The sequence below is a fragment of the Schistocerca gregaria genome, chromosome 8 (genome assembly GCF_023897955.1).
Source record: "Schistocerca gregaria isolate iqSchGreg1 chromosome 8, iqSchGreg1.2, whole genome shotgun sequence".
Classification (NCBI taxonomy): Eukaryota; Metazoa; Arthropoda; class Insecta; order Orthoptera; family Acrididae; genus Schistocerca; species Schistocerca gregaria.
This window is the reverse complement of record NC_064927.1, coordinates 345,288,118-345,304,560: the sequence shown is the minus strand read 5'-3', so window position 1 is coordinate 345,304,560 and position 16,443 is coordinate 345,288,118. Positions and strand designations below refer to the sequence as shown.

The window sequence follows — 16,443 nt, the reverse complement described above, 5'->3', positions numbered from 1 at the left end:
ACATTAGTCGAGTCCATGCCACGTCGCATTGCGGCACTGAGTCACCGTAATGTTTATGCTTCTCTTTCGTCTCCTCAGGCGTTTTGCCTTTCATAAAGTAATGTTTAATCACCACACGAAATTTTTTGCCCACTTTTTGACAATCACTCGACTTCCTTGATTCACACGAATGCCAAACACAAAGAAATAGACAAATATGGCTGAAACTTGGTGTGAGTTCTTTCCAAAGATGCTACTAACTAAACACGACCTCGATACGCGCCAGTAGTGCCATATCTAGGACTTTGCACGCCCCTCGTATCCATGTCACAACGCCAGAATTGTGCTGTGGGGGCTCGATGAACATGATTGTGAACTAACGTTGACGTCTTAGCCACCAAATTCGCCTGGTATGAACTCGATGGTTCGCTATCGTCCGCCAGCTTTGCGTCGGAAAACCCCGCCCGTGACTTATGGGAATCTGTGTGTAGACGGCTGGTGCTACATCCGGCCGAATACATCCCAAGGACTTGTAGAATCCATGCTACGCGCAGTTGCTTCTGTATTGCACCCCAGAGATTAACCAACACGGTTTTAAGCAGGTGGTCATAATGATGTCGTATTTGCCCATTAGGCGACGTGGCGGAACTGTACTGACAAGCTTCCAGAGGACGAAGTGGGACAGATAATACTTCACAAAGGGAAGTACAGGAAGGAAGGAACTGAGGGTGCGGCGCAGCTATAGCAGCAGTGAGCAGCCTGTGGCAGGGTACTTACCGTGGACGGTAAGCGTGGCCGGCGCGCTCTCCCGTACGCCCACCATGTTCTGGGCGACGCAGCGGTACTGGCCCTCGTCCGCCTGACGTACGTCCGTGATCATCAGGTTACCGCCGTCCACCACGCGCAGCCTGCAACACCGCCAAAGCCGCTGCCTCACAGCTGTCTACACGTACTTAAGCTAACGATACACAGGTGGTTCACAAACAGACTACAAGGGCCATTCAATAAATAATGTAACACATTCTTTTCTGAAAGCAGTTTTGTTTTCAGGATTCCAATACACGACATTATTCCCCTCTCTTTTGGCAACAAAACCCCATTTCTTCATAATTACTGAGAGAGACTGTATGTCCGCTTGGTTCCACAGTACTGGTCGACGTCGGAGCCAACGTCTTCATAACCTCCCCACCACCCACGTGCAGATTCCTGCGGAATGCATCTTTTATTGGGCCAAACAGATGGAAATCGGAAGACGTGAGTTCCGTGCTGTAGGTTGGATGGGTAAGTACGATCCAGCAGGCACAAAACTTTGAGTACCCCAACGGGTGGACGAGTGTGTCAACATTACCAACAGAGACGTCAAGTTGAGCTGCAAGGTGTAAGTATGTGATCTGTCGGTCACTTCGAATGAGAGTATGCGCACGTTGCAACATTGCAGGAGTCATAGCTGTGTGCGGCCGGCCGGTACGTGGAAGATTGGAGGAGCTTGGGCGTCCTTGTTGCGATGATGGACAGACGTCTTGCCCAACGACTCACCGCGCCTTTTGTTCAGTGTCATGGCTTCCTAGACATTCTGCAAACGCCTATGAATATCTCCCATGCTATGGTTTTCCTCCAAAAGAAACTTAGGGACGCTCTCTGCTTGGAACGCTCCTCAATTACAGAAGCCATTTTGAACGCTGCGTATGTCGCCGCCTGCTATTAGTATTTCATCAGACTATAGGGACTGGAGAGCAACAAATTTCGCTTTTTTTCAGCCGCAGCTGTCCGAGAAAAAAATGTGTTGCATTACTTATTGAACGCCCTTTGTAATTTATACATGTTTGATAAGTCTCCATGCATTGGGCTGGTTTTATGCTGTGCTCCATTTTTGTTTTCCTACCTAGTGCTTTCACTTTCATCTCTACGGGGCTGTTACACTGAAACGGATAAAATATTACTCAGAAAGGCTTATTTACTGGCAGTTTTTCGGCTCTTAGTGACGTAAATTTCCAGAGTTGAAACCAATAACCTGCTTTTTTTTGTTCAGGAACCACGAATTAAAAAAAAAAATGCCTATTCAGCATCTTGGAAGGACAATATAAGATTTTGTGTCACACATTTCAGCAACTTTGGAAAACATCAGCCATATGCTAAGGACATCAGGTCAATGTAGCTAGTCACTATACAAAGTATGCCCCTTCTATTGAATTGCTGAAAGTTGGAAGTGGTGAGTCTTCACAATTCTAGCTATCAGTAACAAAAAGTAATGAAAGTAGTGATGGTTAGCATCGTTTCAACCAGAACATTACTTCTAACATTTATTTGTTTGCAATGGAATACCTATTAATGTTCTATTTGTACTGAAGACTGAACAGTAAAATATGGATACGTGAATGGAAATACACGGGAATATATGATTTATTTGGTACTCTATAGAACTCAAAAATATTTTTTCGTTAAAATTCATTTTAGATGCCATTTTCATTGACAGTTGCTAACTTTGTTGCACAGCATACATAATTAAGACCATAAACTAAAATTACTGTTATGAAACTAATGATATACATGTGAACAGACACATTTCATGAATGTTTTTTTTAAGTTATAAAATGAATTTTTACTACTATTTCTATTTTCAAAGTTATGTAGTTCAGTGGCTTCGGTATATTATTATAATTATTATTATAGTGTTAATTTGTTCCCTCTGAACACTACTCAATTTTTTAAAATTTCATTTCAATGTTGCTAATGTTAAGGGCAGGCGCCACCTGTTTTAAAAATATTCTTCCTCATATTAGTTATATTAAAATTTTTCGGGGTCTTGAGGTACTACGAGTAACATCCTTCACTTAAAATGTAATAAGAAGTTGCACATGTGGTCAAAGATATATTTTAATCTGCAGTTGCGCAGTGATAGCACTTTCTACAGCTGTCGGACGTGATGTCAGATAATGGACTTGAGGTCAAGGAAGCCCCAGTCTGTTGTTGATGGCCGTAAGATCAAGATGTTTGCATAGCCGATGTATTTGAGAAATATGTGTTGCACAATTCGAACTTTAATTCCACCTATCATGACAAATATTCAAATATAACACATATCGTATCAAAAAGTATACTAGAACTTCATAGCACCCATCTCCAAATGTACACTGCATGAAGTTTCCTTCAACACGTTCACCAAAAAATTGAGATGGACTTGCACTCACTAACAGCAGCAACTTCTGTAGGCTTTGAACCCGGTTATCATTGGCAAAGTGTGGCACTGGTCTCCGATCCCTGTCGGTTAGAATTTTTTTTTTAATGAAATGCACCCCTCCTTGTAGATATGTAGATACAGTGGACTATCCACGCTGTGCCGCCATCAAATCTGCACAGCTTCATTCTAGGGCTGCTGATGTTTTTAAAAGTATCGGCAATCCGATACATCGATTTTTAAAAACTATCATCATCGGCAGTTGATATATAGACGAAAAAAATATCGACGTACTGACCTATAAAAAAATCGGCTGTACATTGCAAGTATACTCCCGGTTTTAGATCTGTATATTTTTAAATATTGATTTATTATTATATATTCTGTACGTCAACAACGTAGCTGTGTGCCTATCCCCCTTAGAGCAAGAACTGAAAGGAAAATGAAGTACGACACGCTTCGCGAAAACCACTTTGCTAACAACGGTAACTGAATATAAGTGGCATAATAAAAGTTGTCCGATGGGTCTGTCGTTCGGTTTCGTCACGTATTGGATTTGTCTGGAGCACTTCACGCAGACTTCTCCCTATTTTTTTCATTCCTGCAAACTCCAGTGACTTAGCAGCTGTAGTGTCAAAATTGCGTGGTGAAGTTAAACGTTGCAGTTTCTGTTGGTAGCGTCAAGGGCCGATTATGTTATGTTAACCGGGGGACCTAGAAACGACGGAGAGGCTCCGTCCCCGCCACAGCCGCAGTGGAACGCAACCCCATAACCACTGCCGCAGTCCACTCACCCCTCCGCCGCCCCACACCGAACCCAGGGTTATTGCACGGTTCGGCCTCCGGTGGATCCCCCATGGAACGTCTCACACCAGACGAGTGTAACCCCTACGTTTGCGTGGTAGAGTAATGGTGGTGTACGCGTACGTGGGGAACTTGTTTGCGCAGCAATCGCCGACATAGTGTAGCTGAGGCGGAATAAGGGGAACCAGCCCGCATTCGCCGAGGCAGATGGAAAACCGCCTAATAACCATTCACAGACTAGCCGGCTCACCGGACCTCGACACAAATCCGCCGGGCGGATTCGTGCCGGGAACCGGCGCTCCTTCCCGCCCGGACAAGCGCCGATCACGTCAGCATTTCCCCCCTTTTTTTATGAATGCCGATGTGAAGAAATAGGACACTAGTTGCATTAGAAACTGTTTTTAACACAACTGGTGTACTAATTCTCCATATAAGAACTCATATTATTCCATTCACCCCTCCCCCCCCCCCCCCCCACCCTCCCAGTGCAAACGGATTTCTTGTTTGTGCCGCCTGTGTTTGCTTCACACGGTCAAATAGAAAGTCTGGACGTGATGGGAGCTCAGAAAATAGTAAGACTCGTTCACACAGTGAAAGTAAAGTTATGTTCTACTACAATTTCAAAAGGACAATTTCATATGCTTTTTGAAAATTACGAAAAAATATAATATAAACTATCGGCACTCGATACTGCCATTTCGACTAACTTTCCGATGTCGGTATATTGATGGTAATGTGTCACCGAGAAATTTTGGTATTCTTAAGGAAAAATATCGATAGTTAATCAACAGCCATAGTTCACTCACAGTGTAGCCGAGGGCACGATTGCTCCTTTCTGCCACTCTGTCACGTCTCCACCCCAAATCTGCTGGCATATGGGCGCCACGCCATAGCACTGACTAACGTCAGCAGTAGAAGGTCACATACGTGGCTGGTATCAGAACTATACTATATACAGAGTTCCAAAGCTACCAGTGTACCTTTTTGAGGTAGTAAGTAATATTTTGTCCTGAGAGCTTAACATCGCCGTAACCGAATCCTTCCCGTCTCCTTTTTTTTTTAAAGCGCTCTACGCGAGAGGCACTGACCTGGTGGAGGCTTCGAGGTCGATGGGCTGGCCGTCCTTCTTCCAGACGAGCGTCGGCTCGGGATGGCCCTTGGGCGGCCCACACTCCAGCAGCGCCGTCTCGCCGGCCGCCACGCGGGTGTCCTTGGGCTCGGGACGGAAGTCATCTCGCAGGACTGCAACACACAAGCCAGGCCAAGCTCACACCAGCGCTTGTCACAGTGTCCACACTTGCTCATGTCTTACATGCACAATTTCTTTCTATAAGAAAGGCTCTGAATTGGTGCTGCGACATCCAGTTTGCAGAAAATAGGGACTGCTGGCTTAAAAGATCGGTGGGAGAAGGACATAAGAATAAATCAAAAACTTCGTAAATTTTCAAACGTTACGTAATTACATACTTATAAAATGTTATAAACAAAATTGCTACATTGCTACAACAGTAATCAAAAGTACTGTTCTGTTCAGCAAGAGAACCAATATAAGATTTCCGACACGCTTCTGCAAAAATCAACAAAGCTCTAATACTAATTGGTGTGGCACTAGAAGTCCAGGCCCGTCAATGGCAAAAATAGAAAAGGGGAGCTTGAAACTCTTCAGAAAACAATGCCTTGGCGGTAATAATACAACCATGGAAGCCACGCGGCTGAGCGTTTTCGAAACGTACATTTGGAACATATTCTGAGAAGGCCCTTTAGTTTACTGGCTAAACGCGACCTCCTGGCGTACAGTTTTCTAAATTCCATGGTTACTAAAAAGTGGGAATATTTGGTCTCCCGCAGAAGGTTTGTGTGTAACGATTCAAGATATCGCTAAAAATCGAGATAATCCGCAAAAATCGAAACATATGGCGACATTATTCTGGGTAGACAAAATCATACTGTTCGTGTATTTTATAAAGGTTACTTGCGTTTTTTTCGCTATGAATAGTTTTAAAATCTGGACGAATAAAGTATATGATTGAAACAGCAATATATGATGTTCATCGTTTAAAGGGCAAAAATTGTGGAGAGAGACTAAGCCTAAAATATACCATGTATCTCCGCCGCCCCGCACCGAACCCAGGGTTATTGTACGGTTCGGCCCCCGGTGGATCCCACAAGGAAAGGTCTCACACCAGACGAGTGTAACCCCTATGTTTGCATGGCAGAGTAATGGTGGTGTACGCGTACGTGGGGAACTTGTTTGCGCAGCAATCGCCGAAATAGTGTAGCTGAGGCGGAATACGGGGAACCAGCCCACATTTGCCGAGGCAGATGGAAAACCGCCTAAAAACCATCCGCAGACTGACCGGTTCACCGGACCTCGACACAAATCCGCCGGGCGGATTCGTGCCGGGGACTAGGCGCTCCTTACCGCCCGGAAAGCCGTGCGTTAGACCGCACGGCCAACCGTGCGGGCAAACCTGAAATATAGTAAGCAGGTTCGGAGGGACGAATAATCCCGTAATTATGCAGAGGCGTAGAGGGTCGCAAGGGACAGACAAGCATGGACAGTTGCGTTAAATCAGTCTTAGGACTGAAGACTACAAGAATAACAACTTAAAAACTACACTGGATAATAACAACAACAGGTATTCAACATGTGACAAGTTAATTCAAAGTAGATTTTACGAAAGATGTGCATGCTATGGGACAAAGTTTAGTGTGTATCCTGGTTCACAGAGACGAAGTCCGATACCCAGGTGTAACGAAACTTTTGGACTCCGTATGGAAGGAAGTTATTGTTTCAGACTAATTATTAGAGTTTGGCGTGCGTCATTTTTGGAAATAAGTAGTTGTCCACAAGTGGGATGGGCGGGGGGGGGGGGGGGGGGGGCGTCGCCCATCTGTTTCAGACGCCAGCGTCAACAAGGAGCGACAGGCGTCAGCAAAGGGAGCGAGAAAATCAGTGCATGTGACAGCCAGTAAGTTAAATGACATGATCAACAATGCACAAAGGCTTGCCTAAGAGCTGAAGTCGTAATGCCTAGTAGGTACAGCAGTTTCAGGCACTAAATCCGGCCGACCGGAGTAGCCGTGCGGTTATAGGCGCTACAGTCTGGAGCCGAGCGACCGCTACTGTCGCAGGTTCGAATCCTACCTCGGGCATGGATGTGTGTGATGTCCTTAGGCTAGTTAGGTTTAAGTAGTTCTAAGTTCTAGGGGACTGACGGCCTCAGATGTTAAGTCCCATAGTACTCAGATCAATTTGAGCCATTTGTGCATCTGTTGAGAAACTGACCGACCAGATGAACTAAGGGGCTACCAGCGAAGTTGCCCTTTATGGGTCTCCGAAGCAGGCGTCTGGTTCACTCACCCCTGTTGACTTCAGTGCCTAGAAACGCTCGGTCATAGCGGCCGGCAGTTGTTCATCAGATGCGCGTCTATTTGCCCCTAGACATCTCTGCAGCCGCCATTCGCCCCTGTCCTCTATAGCCCGTAGTGCACCGCAATTGGCGCGGTGGCTGTTTTGGGTAGCATCATTTTGCCATGCACTGTATAATTTCACCACGGTGGCGCGCAAATAGTTTACAACCTTAGCTGCCTCGGAAAGGCTTCCACCCCTGACCGGAAAGCCAATGATGATGCTCTTTTGCACGTCAGATATATCGCTCGGTTTCCGCGACACAAAAACGACTGCACTGTTTTCCGTGTCTCCCCAGGCACAGCTTTATGTACACTTCATTCCTAGCGCTGCCACTTGCCGTCTGTGAGTAGTTACTGCACACTGAGGCCAAACATAGACGGTGATCACTTTACCATGACTGCATCGTATAAGTTACGTACACTACTGGCCATTAAAATTGCTACGCCAAGAAGAAATGCAGATGATAAACGGGTATTCATGGGACAAATATATTATACTAGAACTGACATGTGATAACATTACCACGCAATTTGGGTGCATAGATCCTGAGAAATCAGAACCTAGAAAAACCACCTCTGGCCGTAATAACGACCTTGATACGCCTGGGCATTGAGTCAAACAGAGCTTGGATGACGTGTACAGGAACAGCTGCCCATGCAGTTTCAACACGATACCACAGTTCATCAAGAGTAGTGACTGGTGTATTGTGACGAGCCATTTGCTCCGACACCGTTTACCAGACGTTTTCAATTGGTGAGTGATCTGGAGAATGAGCTGGCCATGGCAGCAGTCGAACGTTTTCTGTATCCAGACAGGCCCGTACAGGACCTGCAACATGTGGTCGTGCATTATCCTGCTGAAAAGTAGCAGGGATCGAATGAAGGGTTGAGCCACGGGTCGTAACACATATGAAATGTAACGTCCACTGTTAAAAGTGCCGTCAATGCGAACAAGAGGTGACCGACACGTGTAACCAATGGCACCCTACACCACCAAACGGGTGATACACCAGTATGGCGATGACGAATACACGCTTACAATGTGCGTTCACCGCGATGTCGCCAAACACGGATGCGACCATCATGATGCTGTAAACAGAACCTGGATTCATCCGAAAAAATGTCATTTTGCCATTCGTGCACCCAGGTTCGTCGTTGAATACACCATCGCAGGCCCTCCTGTCTGTGATGCAGCGTCAAGGGTAACCGCAGCCATGGTGTCCGAGCTGACAGTCCATGCTGCTGCAAACGTCGTCGAACTGCTCGTGCAGATGGATTTTGTCTTGCAAACGTCCCCATCTGTTGACTATCCGTTACAGCCATTCGGATAAGATGCCTGTCATCTCGACTGCTAGTGATACGAGGCCGTTGGGATCCAGTACGGTGTTGTTCCGTATTACCCTCCTGAACCCACCGATTCCATATTATGCTAACAGTCATTGGATCTCGACCAACGCGGGCAGCAATGTCACGTTACGATAAAACGCAATCGCGATAGGCTACAATCCGACCTTTATCAAAGTCGGAAACGTGATGGTACGCATTTCTCCTCCTTACACGAGGCATCACAACAACGTTTCACCAGGCAACGCCGGTCAACTGCTGTTTGTGTTTGAGAAATCGGTTGGAAACTTTCCTCATGTCAGCTCGTTGTAGGTGTCGCTACCGGCTCCAACCTCGTGTGAATGCTCTGAAAAGCTAATCATTTGCGTATCTACATCTACATCTACATCCATACTCCGCAAGCCACCTGACGGTGCGTGGCAGAGGGTACCCTGAGTACCTCTATCGGTTCTCCCTTCTATTCCAGTCTCGTATTGTTCGTGGAAAGAAGATTGTCGGTATGCTTCTGTGTGGGCTCTAATCTCTCTGATTTTATCCTCATGGTCTCTTCGCGAGATATACGTAGGAGGGAGCAATATACTGCTTGACTCTTCGGTGAAGGTACGTTCTCGAAACTTTAACAAAAGCCCGTACCGAGCTACTGAGCGTCTCTCCTGCAGAGTCTTCCACTGGAGTTTATCTATCTATCAGAGCATCTTCTTTCTGTCGGTTAAATTTCGCTTCTGTAGCACGTCATCTTCGGGGTGTAGCAGGGCCAGTAGTGTACGTATGGGGTTATGCATTAGTTTTGTGTATCGTGTTCTACAATACTGCTTGACACTGGCAGTTACATTATAGCAAGCAAAGACGCCCAAGTAATCACGTACTAGTATTTATTTGTATGTTGTTCAGCTAAAGTGTGTGGTATCTGAAGAGAGCTTTATTTATGCACTTGCCACTCCATCTTCTATGGCTCACAAATAGCACAAAGTCCCGTCGGATCTGCAGAGTTCTGAAGTTACGATTCTATACTACAGGGAACAGAGGAACGTAGCTACGTCGGGAGCGAGCGGAGAATGGCGACGTACGACTTCCGGCGAGAGCCGGGAGCGCCGTAGGGACGGAATTAGGCGTGGCGAGCTGCGGCCGGCTCGGTGTTCGCGCTGGACCGTGGCCGGCCGCCAGGGGAACACTTGTCGCGCCGTGCCGGGCTGCACGCCTCCGCGACAGCCAGCCAGCCGTCGCCCGCGCCGCATTCCGCCGCGCCACAACTCAGCCCGCCAAGCACCACAACACGCGCTCTGTATCCGGCTCCCGGGACAGCCGGCTTCTGGGCGTATTTCGGGAGGCAGCTCTGCACTCCGTACTAACCTAGACCGGCGAGCCTGCCGCCCTGTAGGACATTCGACTACCGCCCTCTCTGCCCGATGGGCCACTAAAAGGCATGTGATCGGAACGTAGCTCTCGCAGCCGTTGGTGTCGGTATCGTAAACTGAAGCCTGCGATAATTCCAATCACCTGCTGCTTTTCATGCTTTACAGATCGAACGTATTTACTCTGGAGCGCCGAAGAAACTAGAATAGGCAAGCGTATTCAGTGACATGTAAACAGGTAGAATACGGTGCTGCGATCGTAACGACTATATAAGACAATAAGTGTCTGTGCAGTTGTTAGAACGGTCACTGCAGCTACAATGGCAGGTTATCAAAATTTAAGTGTGTTTGAACGTGGTGTTATAGTTGGCGCACGAGCGATGTGACACAGCAACTCTGGGGCAGCGATGAAGTGGGGATTTTCCCATACTACCATTTCACGAACGAACCGTGAATATCAGGAATCCGGTAAAACGTCAAGTCTCCAACATCTCTGCGACGGAAAAAGATCCTGCAGGAATGGGACTGAAGAGAATCAGTCAGCGAGACAGAAGTGCAATCCTTCCCGAAATTTCTGCAGATTTCAATTCTGGGCCATCAACAAGTGTCCGCGTGTGAACCATTCAACGAAACATAATCGATACGGGCTTTCGGAACCGAAGGCCCACTCGTGTACCCTTGATGACTGCATGACACAAGGCTTTACGCCTCGCCTGGGTCCGTCAACACCGATATTGGACTGTTGATGTCTGGAAACACGGTGTCTGCTCGGACGAGTCTCGTTTCAAATTGTATCGAGCAGATAGACGTGTACTGGTATGAATCCATGGTTTCTGCATTTCAGCAGGGGAGTGTTCAAGCTAACAAATAAATAAATTTCATGTGACTAGGGTCTTCCGTCGGGTAGACCGTTCGCCGAGTGCAAGTCTTTCGATATGACGCCACTTAGGCGACTTTCACGCCGATGGAGATGAAATAATGATGATTTTGACAACACAACACCCCGTCCCTAAGCGGAGAAAATGTGCGACCCAGCCGGGAATCGAACCCGGGCCCTTAGGACTGACATTCTGTCGCGCTGGTCACTCAGCTACCGGGGGTGGACTTCAAGCTGATGGGACCTCTGTAATGGTGTGGGGCGTGTGCAGTTGAAGTGAGATGGGGCCCCTGATACGTCTAGATACGACTCTGACAGGTGACACGTACGTAAGCATCTTGTCTGATCACCTGGATCCCCTCATGCCCATTGTGCACTCCGAAGAACTTGTGCAATTCCTGCTGGACAATGCGACACCCCACACGTCCAGAACTGCTAGAGTGACTCCAGGAACACTCTCCTGAGTTTAAACACTTCCGCTGGCCACCAAATTCCCCAGACATGAATATTATTGAGCATGTCTGGGATGCCTTGCAACATACTGCTCAGAAGAACTCTACACCCTCTCCTACTCTTATGGATTTATGGATAGTCCTGCAGGATTCATGGTGTCAATTCCCTCCAGCACTACTTCCGACATTACTTGAGTCCATGCCATGTCGTGTTGCGTCACTTCTGCGTGCTCGCGGAGACCCTACACAATATTAGCCAGGTGTACCAGTTTCTTTGGTTTTTCAGTGTACGATGGGTATCATATACATCATTTTCCATTGGTGGCTTTTTGCCGGTACGCCGTTCCTCCCGTAATTATTTACGTATCAAAAACTATGACTGAAATACTAATGACCAAACATACAAAATTAGTTTCAAGTTATTGTTTTCATTAAAAAGCTTTGTTTTGAAGATATTTTTATAAAGCCAATGTAGAAGATGCCATCTATTAGCAATCTGTTTAACTAACATGCAAGACAACTGAGATGGCATGGCAGAGTAAAAAATTCAGACGAGTAATCCATGAGCGAAAACCTGAGACCAAACCAACGGCTGATACAATAAAAACTTCCCCGTCACTTGGCAGTAACTTATTTGTTGACGATCGGTCTCGAAGTCTAAAGTTTCATCTTCAGGTGCCACCAAATAACTATGGAGTCATAATAAATGTGTGGCGGCCTGGTCGGTCAGTCATGGGGGGTTCACACCCACGTCAAACAAACGCAACGGAGCTTAGGACCAGCAACTGTGGCGCCCCCTCAAGAGCGCGTCTCGGACCCACCCCATGACTGACTGGCCCCGCCGCCACACATTTATGTCTCCATAATTATCTAGTGGCACCTGAAGATGAAGCTTTAGGTTTCGAAATCGGTCGTGCAATAAATAGTAAAGTACTGGGAACTGAAGCGGATTTTTTATCCTACCAATATTTTCCTCAGTTTTCCCGTCGGGAAATTATTTTAAAATGAATTGCTATATTTGTACTGAACAGTTAGGTAGAGAAGACAGCAATCTAACAAAAACGTGTTAAATAATGGCGCATACCACAGATAAAGTGGAGTATTGTGCAGTAAGTTGCCTTCCGCCATTGAAAAGGAACAGTGCTGCAACAATCCATACTGCGTTAGTAGAAGTGTGTGTCACACTGCACCATTAGAAACACAGTGATTAGGTGTCACAGACGCTTGCAGCGTTATTAAACAAGTCTGAATTATGAAGAACGAAGTGGTAGACCATCTCTTTATGAGTAAACGAAAATCACAAGAGAAGTGGACTTGCACGATATTCTGAATATGACAAAGGGCGCTGAGTGCTGGATACTGTGACTGCTCAACACCTGTTCCAAAATCCAGTCAAACCTAGGCTGCAACAGAAATGTTCCAGCTGTTTCATAACAACCCCAATGATTTCTTTGGCCGCCTGATCACTGTGGTTGAGTGCTAGTTGTACCATTATCAAAGGAGAAAAGCGGACAGTGGAAACGTGGATCATCAACACCGGAAAATTCGAAGATGTGGCCATTATCAGGCAAGGTGAGGTTGCGTTTTTTGGGACTATCGTGATGTGGTGTGAACAGGTTATACTCATGAGGGGATCAATTGTTTCTTAAAATTTTTGCTTTTATTTTGGAAGAATAAGAATTTTGTTGCGTTAAGAAATGTCATAAGAAAGAAGTAAATTTCGAATCCTTTATTAATTGCACTGACTGGTAAAGATGCAAAAATCAGAATGATATCCATGTAAAAATGTTGAATTCTGTATTAAATTCACCACACCCTGTAAATGTGATATAATTTTCTCCACAAGTTATTTTCAGCAGCAGAAACTATTGTCTTTGTTTTTACTCTTTACTGTTTTACTCGTTATAAATGCTTGTTTTTTTATAGTTACTGTAGGGTGTACTTTTTCATGAAATATTCTCGTATTAATGGAATATAATTATGAACCCTTCCTAGTTCATTTCTCGCTTCATTTATACTTTTGCGATCGGTTAAGAAAATTCTTCTGAACAGTTAATGTAAAAAACTGATACTTAGGCAAAGAAATTGTTAAAAAAGGTGGTTAACTCTCAGACTACAAATTCTTGGACTGTCATATGACTCTTATAAGCCATTTATCACTTTTTTCACCTCTTTCAATGTTTTTCAATGAAAAAATTGCAAACTGCTATGTGGATTGGAGCCCATGTTAAATTATTGGTCCTCCCATAAGTTGACGGGTAAGTCAGTTCGAGGCTTGTAGGAAGGAAAAGGCCTACCATCTGTACTAGGACCATGCCTAGTAAAGTACAGTGATCTTCAAACAATTTTTTGATTTGCGTAGCTTTGCCTTTTTCTATGTTCAAGGAAAATAAATGACCGACTCCTGCAGACTGGAATGCCTTTGGACGGATATTCTATCCTACAGGATAAAGCGGGTTTCACGAACATCTCTCGTGCCCCATCTACCTTTATTTTCAGTGAGTTTGGAATATTCAGCAACATTTATAATTTCTTCACGAAGGTGGGAGGAGGGGGAGAAGGAGTTTAGCAGAAAGTAGAACAGCTTTATCTTAATTAAGATTGTAAAATATTCTCCGTGGAGTACGCGAAATGTCGCTTTTACAAAATCTTGGTAAGATGCATTTTTAAATAATACACATAAAGCGTATGCCTGAGGTACGCATGCTTTGGCTGTAGCTACGTCAAGGCCCGCTTCCACAACAGTACCACTTGGGGATTAAACGATATTGGAAGACGGGGTAACATCCCACTGAGTAGAATGAGTGTATCTAGAGGCAGAAGCGCCACAACTGGAGGAACAAAAATATTCGTTCTCTGTGCCCCATGGAAAAAGCGATAAAATTTACGATCCAATCAGCAGTTCACTCCATTTTCGTTATAGCAGACTGGGGGTGCCTACATCGTCTCCCAATTAAGACGGGACTGGTGTCAGGGAACTGTACAACCGTAGCTGTGCCGCATTATGTCCGGCAAAGTTTCACCGAAACTGCAGCAGGGACCGCCAGAAATGGATACAGTCCACCCTCCCTCTCTCGTGACGTTTATAGGTCCCCAAAAACGAACTGGTGGCATAACGACCGCTCGCCCGGGCGAGCGAATGCAAATGCAATAAAATCATTAACCCAGCCGGGTAAAAGGTTGGCAGGCGAGGGTTGTGAGGGAGGGAGGGGGTTGTGGGACAGGCAGAAGCAAATCCCGCCGCCTGATAAATATTTATAAGGGTTTAATTCTGAGGGAAATAGACGAGCCCAGGGGTAGCCGTAGCCGCTATCTGTGCTAATGCGACCAATTCAGCCCGGCGACCGTCCTCTGGGGTTCATTAAGGCGCGCAGCGGATCGGCGGCGAGCACCGCGCAGGCGGCGACGCCGGCGAGGCGCCCGTTGGCACCGAATCAGAGCCGAGGAAACGGCGTCTGTCGGGAAGAGGGGGGAAACCCAGGCAGCGAAGCGGCGACCAGGAGTGGTTCGTTTATATCGGGCCTGATTCGGTTGGTAGGGTGGGCCGCAGTGAGAAACTCTGGTAGCCGAAACACGTCCGCTGTAATTGGGCTCTTTAGGCAGAAAACTTGGGGAGCTCCTCCACACAAAGTTCGATCGGCTCGCTGTAATGAGATGCCGTGTCTTCCCAGCGATCACACACTCGCATTTTCCTCCAGTCGTGTCATTAGGTTTTACTTGTGGCCAAAAATTACTCTTCTTAGCGTTCCATACATCAGTCGGTAGAAACAGAATCCTTGAAGGATTCTTTTGTTGTCTGTCCGACTGTTAAGACCCCTTTTTCTTAGGAACGGCTAGATTTATCGAATTGAAATTTATTTTACGTACTAAGGTCTACGGTGTAAAAAAAATTGAGCTTCTAAGCCAATGCAATCAAAGATACGGCTATTTCCTGATACATGCAAACTCATCAGTACGTTTGGGGTATTTCCCGTTGACCTAGAATCATGACATTTAATAAGAAGTAAGGTTTCACATTAAGGAAAGGAAAGAAATTCGAAAACTGTTATTTTGTAGCTATACCAGAAGAAAAAAAAATTATTGCCATTACGAACTTCGTAGTCTGTCAAAAATCTTAGTGACTACTGTAGGGATTTTGGTATGGTCTTCAGTAATGGGTGGAGTGATTCAAGAGGAAAGTTTATGTATATAAATTTCAAATATTTCATGCTAACTGACTGAGCTACGATGAAGTGCAGTCTCCTGTCACTTTGAAAACGATACCTTTGCCATCTAGCCGTGATAGGTGTAAGGCCGCCCGAATACAGCGCCACGTCAGTGTTAGCATGCAGGCCATTTACTAGTTGCTCATACTACTTATGTTATGTTTACCGGGGACCTAGAAACGACGGAGAGCGGTCCGCAACCCCACGAAGACTACCGCAGGCTGCAGCTCGTGGTCGTGCGGGGTCAGGGATTTTCTCTGCCTCCTGATGACTGGGTGTTGTGTCCATATAATTATGTGCAATGTACGTACATTCTCAGAAATTTCTTTCTTGAATTAAGCTCTAGTGGACTTCTTTAGCGAGGAATGCCCCCCTTTGCTTGTTCTGTTCTGTTTCTTATACCTTCCCTGTTTCGTCCTTCAAGAGTTATTTTCTTTCCCCAACTTTGATATCAAGTTTGTCACTTCTGTCATTTTAGTTTTTCCTCATCGTCTTTCTTCAGTTAACTCCCAATACATATTCTGTGCCCATCTGACTGCTCGTTCCACTCGACAGGTCCTGTAATTCTTTCACGCCTTCACTGAGGATAGCAACGTTACCGGAGAATCTTATCACTGATATCATTTTTCAGAATATTAATCGCACCCCTCAGTCTCTGTTTTATTCCGTCATTACTCCTTCGATTTTCACGTTGGAGAGTAGGGGACAAAGACTGCATCCCTGTCTTAACACCCCTTTCAATCCAAGTAGTTCTCTTTTGGTCTTCCATTCTTATCGCTGCCTCTTGCGTCTCGTACTCAGTGTAAATTACCCGTCCTCGCCTACACTTTATATATATTTT

At 45.7% G+C, this 16,443-nt stretch overlaps 1 protein-coding gene across 1 annotated transcript in view; it reads right to left on the bottom strand.

Moving 5' to 3' along the window:
• The window catches only part of LOC126284281 (roundabout homolog 2-like), a 1,294,877-nt gene that overhangs the window by 79,250 nt on the left and 1,199,184 nt on the right, over positions 1 to 16,443 (bottom strand). Inside the window, exons 4-5 of the mRNA XM_049983105.1 lie at positions 5,047 to 5,200; positions 757 to 887 (exon numbers count right to left, since the gene is read on the bottom strand). Coding sequence (XP_049839062.1) covers positions 757 to 887; positions 5,047 to 5,200 — 285 coding nt within the window. The remainder of the gene's footprint in view (positions 1 to 756; positions 888 to 5,046; positions 5,201 to 16,443) is intronic.